The sequence below is a fragment of the Malus sylvestris genome, chromosome 3 (genome assembly GCF_916048215.2).
Source record: "Malus sylvestris chromosome 3, drMalSylv7.2, whole genome shotgun sequence".
NCBI classification, from domain to species: domain Eukaryota; kingdom Viridiplantae; phylum Streptophyta; class Magnoliopsida; order Rosales; family Rosaceae; genus Malus; species Malus sylvestris.
Window position 1 is genome coordinate 1,050,522 of NC_062262.1, and position 7,719 is coordinate 1,058,240.

Genomic DNA, 7,719 nt, shown 5'->3' on the forward strand with positions numbered 1-7,719 from the left:
GAAAGTTTAGAGTGCAAAATGAGATTTTTAGAGTGTCAATAACAATTTCCTTAATTGAATAGAAGTTCTCTTTGTAATTATAGTATGTATTATAAAAATGTGATTTTCAATTGTAATTAGTCTAGAATTTCCACCTCAATAAGAATTAATATAATGCATATATATTGTAATATTGTTCACACATCAATACAAAGAGTCAATAATTCTACATGCTATCACTCGTCTAAGTTTTCTTAGGTCCTAGGTTTCTGCTCTCCCTTTCTTCCCTGGACGTCCCACCATTATTCCTCATGGCATCACCTTCTTCCTCTTTACCCGATCAAAACGCTGCAACCTTCCTTAAACTTTCTACCGCCAACTATATTGTTTGGGTCAGTCAACTTATCTTATTGGTCAAGATCTCTGGAAATATGTCTATGGTTCTTCTCCCTCTCCCCTCCTTTCCCTATTCGGCCCCATGTCTGCTTCAAGGCCCACGCCCTTCATTCCACAATCAGCATCTGCGCCTGCCTCTGCTGCTTCATTTGCGCCACAATCTGGACCTGTGCCCGTGCCTATTGGACCTTGTGCACAATCCACATGCTCCTGTACTGGACCCGTGTCCACCACACCTCCAACCAGCTCAATCTCCAGGCCCGTGCCTCCATATGTGCCTGCTATCGATTATCCTCCTCCACTGCTTCCTCGGCTGTCACATCTACTCATTCCATGGTCACTTGCCGTACTAGATGAGCCATAGCAAGCTTTCTCCTCTTAGATTTAATTTTTACAGGATTTCTGCCATCCAAATAGATTTGTTGACAGCTTTAGCTTTCTCTCTGACTTCCTTTTTAGCCTATGTATCATGGGTGACATGAATTCAACATTTTACAAACTATGCCTACTTATCAGAAAAATGTTATTTCGTAATGCTCATATTTTGTCGACCATTCAGACATAGTAGTTTCTTAGGTTTTAAACCTAGCAATATATTTAGATATGTTAAAATCGCCATCTTGTCCATGACTGGTCAAGTTTTAGAAGCATAACATCCTTCCATTATGTCATCATGAATCCAGGTTAAGTGATTCATTTATGTATTATTTCTAAATTGCTTGATACGATACTATTTACAATAATATAGGCTAACTTGGATAGTTATTGAATATTTGTTTCTGGTTTCCTTCTCGATGTTGAAGATCTTCATTCGCAAAAGAAGTGAGCGATGGAAGAGTTCATGATGGATTGCTGCGAAGGATTAGACATATACATATATTTATATTCTTTTTGAGCATTCCATATCTAAAGTTACCTGATGCAAAGACTGTAAGAACCTGTTTTATTTTTTTATTTATATTTTTTTTGCAATTGCTAGAACGGCAACAGAGCTTGCAGGACATATATTTTGTCATGTTGCATGCACACACAAAATTTATGTGAACTGCGTGCTACTTTTGTTTCTGATGCAAAGAAACTATATTTTGTCATTGCAACTTTTGTTAATAGAAACTTTTGAATTCGCCATTTTGATTGTATATTGGCTCTTGATGTCAACTTAATAGAATGTAAATGCAAACTGAACTACTTATTTTACTGTTTCGATTCACCTATCTCTTGGTTTTTCAATTATTTGGAGATGACCGTGTTAATTTGTGGTTTTGTGGTAATTACTCGAGTAAAATGTGCGTTGTCTAGATTGCTGCATTTGAAAATGCGAGTATGTTGCTGCCGCCATTTGAGTGATTTTTTTTTAGGATATTATTCATTGCTATTGTTGATTATGGTTTGAAAACGCCCAGCAGAGCGCTGACAGTTTTTCTAGTAAGTACTAAAGTTGTAATTAGGGAAGGGGTGGGGTGATTGCCTCATGATTGTTGCACTGTAAAATTCACATACAGTCTCTAGTTAAAATAACACAATACTTCGAAAACCCTGAGATCCCGTGATATAAGCTGATAATATATATCTTCTTCAACTGGATGTGAAGTCGATCTGTCTTTTATTTAAGTTTACTGAGCAAAGGGGACTAGCCATAAAAGCTCGAAGGGGAGCTCGGTACTCGTAGTCATGATCATCACAATCATCATATGAAGCATAACTACTTTTCCATAACATTAATTTATTTAATTAATTAATACTCAGCTACCAAAGTAGTAGTTAATCCATATGATTCTCCATTAACTCTACGGCAGTTCAATCTAATCTCCCCCTCGGTTCCGGTCAACGGGCTTATATTACCCATTTTAATCATGGATTCCCCGAAATTCTCAAAGAATGCGCTCTGATTAGCGCTGAAGTTGTTAACAATGTCGATGGTATCAGCCCCGCTAGTTGAAAACAGCTCTTGATCGCTTTGGAGCAAGCCTTCCTCAACTTGAAGATTCGAGAAATAATTTGCATCAAAAGTGTCAGGCGTTACAGGATCCAAATTGGTCAGTACACTGCCATTCCCATTCAGTGGGCATATCTCACTCAATGTTTCTAAGTAGGTTGAGTTCAAGGTCGGATCAGGACTGCCTGTGCCGCTGAAGTTATACAATCGATCGGTGAAAGTTTGACATCTAGCACGCCCAAATGTGTGAGCACCTGTCAATTTTGCATGTCGAATTTTGTTACTATAAAGAAAGGGAACATAGATATATTTTTTTTTGCAGCCGTACGATTTGCTTGCTTACCAGATAGTGCAACCAGATCCGTGGTGTTGAGGCCTACAGCTAAGAAGTTGGCCTCGAGTTCGTCAAGTGTAAAAGTAGGAGCTGGAAGGGCTTCGTTGGCAGCCGTGCGATTAGCTGTTAAGCTATCCCTTCTTCCTAATAGCACTGTCCATGAAGGACCTCCAGACTGCAACCATAGATTAGTTACTCAAATTCCAAATCTCATGAAACAAAATGCTTTAAATTGTTGTTGGAGCTTGAAATGTATACCAAATTAACAGATTCTTCGGCAGCAATGGCGAGAATATCAGCACAGGAAACGACGGCGGGACAAGCATTCTCCAATGCAGTCTTGATATTGTCCACAACATCAAATCCTCTGGCCGAGTTGTTATTTGGCACTGCTGTTTTTTCGCTGTCAATGGTACTGTTAGGATTGGTACTGTTGTCCAGCAGAATTGATCCATCGCAACCCTGAAATATAATCAACAAGTCTTTTTCATCTAAAAATTGCATGTTTTTGAATTTTGCTTACGTCTTCTGAAGTTCTATTAACAGAGAAGCAGCTGATAATAAAAGCACTTTTGTGCTCAGGCATTGTTCCGAAGTCCTGTAACTTAGAAGCTGCTAATATATACAAAGTAATCTTGGTTGGTATGTTTTCAAAGCTGAATAAGTTGTTCAGCTTAAATCTTTGAAGAACTAATTAAACTTCACATCTGATACTATGGAGATATTTTCAGGGAAACTAATATTAATTCCATTTGGATAAAAAGAAAAGAAAACATGGACAGATCTTTTTGTGCTCCAACCAAAGTTCTAAAAGACGTTAGGCGATAGTTGAGCGGCGGGCTAGAGCCTAGCGGCTAGGCTGGGCCCTAGGAGGACTAGACCAATTTAAGCAATTTATTGTATATTGTATAAATAAGTGTATATTTATACTTCAAAAGACACATAATTGTATTGGATATGTAAATTGCCAGATAAAATAACATACAGATTATAAGTATTAGGACATATTGTAAATAAACAAACATATAATAAGCGTTTATCCAAGTATTCAACGAGTCTTTTTCATTTTATTGACAAAAATAAAATGCAAAATGAAGTTTATCAATTTTATGTCTAGGTGGGAGTCGTGACCTAGGCGGTGCATAGGCAGGTTTAGGCAGGCTAAGTGGGCGCCTAGGTGAACACCTAAGTGGGTTTAGGTGCACTTTCTTAATTTTCAAACGTCTATGGACTAATTGGGACGGTGACCAGCTGCCTAGTGTCTAAGCAGGAATTTTTAGAATAGTGGCTCCAACTACAAGTTCTACTTATTTTAATTAAAAGGGTTCTTCACAAATAAGCTCCCTCAAAATTATGCTAGGTCAAAGACACTTAAATCTCCTTGCACTATACACTAAATAAGCATAACACCATAAATCGAGCTGGTGCACTACTACTGAGGCCATACTTAAAACCAAAATCCCGGACTGGAAATTTCCAAAAAAAAAAATCCCGGACAGGAATTCGTGATAAGAACACCAGCCAAAGAAAGATTTCTTTACAAACAAAGGGTATCAGAAGCAAAGAAATGAATCATACGTTGACAAAGCAATCGTGAAAGTGAAGCCGAGTGAGGCTGGCAGTAATCCGGGGATCGGTCTGCAGAGCCTCTTCAATGACTCCACGCACAATGCTGGTGGCATTCGGGCATGATTCATCATAAAACGTAGGAGTCAACTGAGCATCACCACATCCTGCACTTGCACACAAGATTAGTAACACTGCCAAAACATATTTGTAATACAATCGAGCACTATAAGAAGGAGGCATTTTTCTCAGGTGGTGTTCGATTTTTCTAACATCTGTTGATCAATGCATATGTGAGCCAAACGGTATAGGTCTATTTATTGAGTGACAGAGTGAACTGGTAGATGAGAAACCCGCGTTAGGTAGATGTCAAATTGGCTTTAATTATGGTTTTAATCATGATGTTATCTTTTAATGGTGAATTATTTTGACATTTTCTAATACGGGATAAATGAGTTTCAAATTATCTCCAATTTAGAAGCAATAACATAGTTCAAATTAATTGGGGTTTGCTGGCAGAACGTGCAGAGATCAGCGCTTGGCGTGATCAGATAAGTCTTGAAGAATGGGATGGCATGATCAGATGGGCCTTGAAGGGATAATGAAAGAATATTCTTTTATTTTCCTATTTGGTCAAACAAATTTGTCAGATAAGTAAGTAGGTGATAGGTTTTAGCTTATCATGATGGGACAAGGATTGTCTGCCCTCCATTTTTCCATGCCCTTTTATGCCCTCCTGTTTATGTGGTCACGGTTAAACCACGTCAACATTTTATATTAATATTCATTTTTGTCTTATTATCTTTATATAAAAAAATAATATAAATGTTAACGTGGCTTAACCGTGACCACACAAAACAGGAGGGCATGGAAGGGCATGGAAAAAGGGAGGGCAGACAATCCTTGTCCATCATGATGACCACGTGGAATGCATCCAAAATATAAGAAAGGAAAAATAGGTTTTTGGATAAAGGTGATAATACTGAAGCAAAGTTAGGCTATCTATTTATGTTATTTGCTAAAGGATAAGCTCTCGCTTGTCTAGTTGGGATTGAAGTCAAATTCTACTCGAGGATCATGCCGTGCCAAGCAAGCATACAGTCACTATAAATACAGATGCAATGACAACGGAAAAAGGCCCTCAAACTCAACATACAAACTGCCCTGCGCAAACCCTCGCTCTACGCGAAACCTTTCAAACATCTTGAGATTTTTTATTTTCTTTTTTGCCAACACATCTTCAGTTTGGATAAACAGCACTGTGAAGGTAATCGGCGAACATCTTCAGTTTGGATAAACAACACTATTGCCGTAGAATCAGCCGACCGTGGAGCACCTTCAGTTTGGATAAACAGCATTGCGTCGAGGCCGACTGGTTATCTATCCAAGTCTCGGTCGAGAAGGATTTTCGAATCCTTATTGGCAAAGGTCATCTCATTAGCTTTTTCGGCGAAGTGAGGTGTTACAAGTTATTACATTCGGCACATTGAAAGCCGAATTTGATATTAAACTTCGCAGAACTAGCAGTCTTGTCTTCAGGCTCTAGAACCCGAAGGCTGAGAGTGTTCCTTCCTCGGCCGCAGTCGCGAGATTCAAAAGTCAGCAGCGCACCTAACACAACATCAACAAATTTTACTCCTCGGCCAAGCTCAGCCGTCGAGTTGGCACGCCCCGCACACAACTGAATAACGTAGTTAGCTTATTAATTACTCGGCATGCGCGCCACATAGTTTTGGTAGTTTTTAGGATCAACACGGTCATAATGAAAAATATCTCGAAGTTAGGGGTATCACCCTTTTTTTCTCTCGAATTCTCTCTATAAAAAACTAAACCACGGCCGCCACTTTTCTTATCCCCCAACCGCCGATCTCGTCATAGTTTGGTATGAACCAAATGGATTTCTTTTTAAAACAGATCGACATGACTATGAATATATCAGCCGACTTGAAGGATTTGATGGCCACATACATTATTTGAGTATATCATGAGTGTTTTTTTTTTATTATTGGTGAATTATCATGTGTGTGCTTTAAGTAGTAGTTGGATCACCTGCAAAGAATTCTATGGTCTCATTTTCTAGAAAGTAATGACAACTATCATGCATAAGACTAAAAGCAACCACACAAAAGTCTTTTTACCCACCCACAAGTCAAAAACTACTATTGTGCATGTCACATAAGCAAATTTTTCACTCTTCCAACTTTCTAGCCAATCGTGCAAATATTCTTGGTAAATTTGACGGTGATCGCATTAACCTTATCTTCAATGCATGACATGTGGAAAAAAACATCATCAAACATAAGTTTGATATTATGCACGTGTCCCATCTTTATTTGCGCGTTTGTGTTTGTCTTTTATTTCGATAGGTTGAAGAACAAAAGCACTGGCTCGAGCAAGAAGGCTGCAAGGGTCCGAACAAGCCTAAGAGGCTTGCAAGCTGCAAGTACCTTCTTCGTTTTCATGTATGTTTGGCTTTTACTATAATTTAGTTTTTCTAGTTATAATTGTATAAATTTTTCGTTCAATTTGATATAAAGGTTCAGCTCAAAAGTTTAAGATTTATAATCCACTTTGTTTCGATTTTTGATCTCTTGGTGTTTCAAAGACAAAAAACAACACACAATCCACATATCAATAAAAGGCTTTTAGTCCATTCCCATTTATAGAATTTTGCCGACTCTACTGCTGTAAATGGGCTTAATAGTGCAGCTGCATACAAAAGTACGAAACGAAACAAAAAGAGGAAGGGCGAGAGATTGATGCAATTGGGTATTTGTCGGATCGAAGCTCTTCCATGCCCTTCCATTATCTCCACCTACTCCTTGACTAAAGAGTGTTTTTTGTCCCATTTTCTCATCATAGCTAAAGCTAGAAAGTATGTTTCATGTTTTCCCTGTCCGCAACTAGGATTAGGAGAAAGAGACTGAGAGAAAGAGGTTGATCCAAATCATCAAACACAAGCATATGCCTGATTCCATTTGTCAACTTACAATTTGAATAGCTTGGGTGACGATTCTGTTGACCCTAAAAACTACCAAGCCTACGTGGCGCACAAACCGAGTAACTAATAAGCTAACTACGTTATTTGTTATGTGCAGGGCGTGCCAACTCGACGGCCGAGCTCGACCAGGGAGTAAAATGTGTTGTTGTGTTGGGTGCGTTGCTGACTTCTTGATCCTACTATTGCGGCCGAGGAAGGAACACGTCTAGCCCTTTGGGTTCCAGAGCCTAAATACAAGGCTGCTAGTTCTGTGAAGTTCACAAATCGTCAGAGCCGTGTTTGGTCATGGTGATTATATTTGTAATAGTATAAGCACACCGAACTGGCACTAGGCTATATGGACACAAGTACTCGAAAGTGATGTATGTCTTGATAGTAAATGTGGTTCGGCCGTCGGAATGTCGAACCCTGAATCTTACTTGCGAATATCTAATCATAAAACAACTCGGCGTTCAATGTGCCGAGCCTAGTAACCTGTAACACCTCACTTTGCCGAGAAGGTTGATG

The 7,719-nt window shown here is 38.9% G+C and overlaps 1 protein-coding gene across 1 annotated transcript; it reads right to left on the reverse strand.

Moving 5' to 3' along the window:
- Nucleotides 1-1,927: 1,927 nt before the first annotated feature.
- On the reverse strand, nt 1,928-4,503 carry LOC126616201 (peroxidase A2-like). The gene is made up of 4 exons (XM_050284220.1): nt 4,224-4,503; nt 2,904-3,107; nt 2,655-2,820; nt 1,928-2,565 (listed from the first exon to the last, which is right to left on the reverse strand). The coding sequence occupies exons 1-4, from the start codon at nt 4,452-4,454 to the stop codon at nt 2,111-2,113; spliced, it is 1,056 nt and encodes a 351-aa protein (XP_050140177.1). The 5' UTR covers nt 4,455-4,503; the 3' UTR covers nt 1,928-2,110.
- Between the last annotated feature and the right edge of the window lie 3,216 nt (nt 4,504-7,719).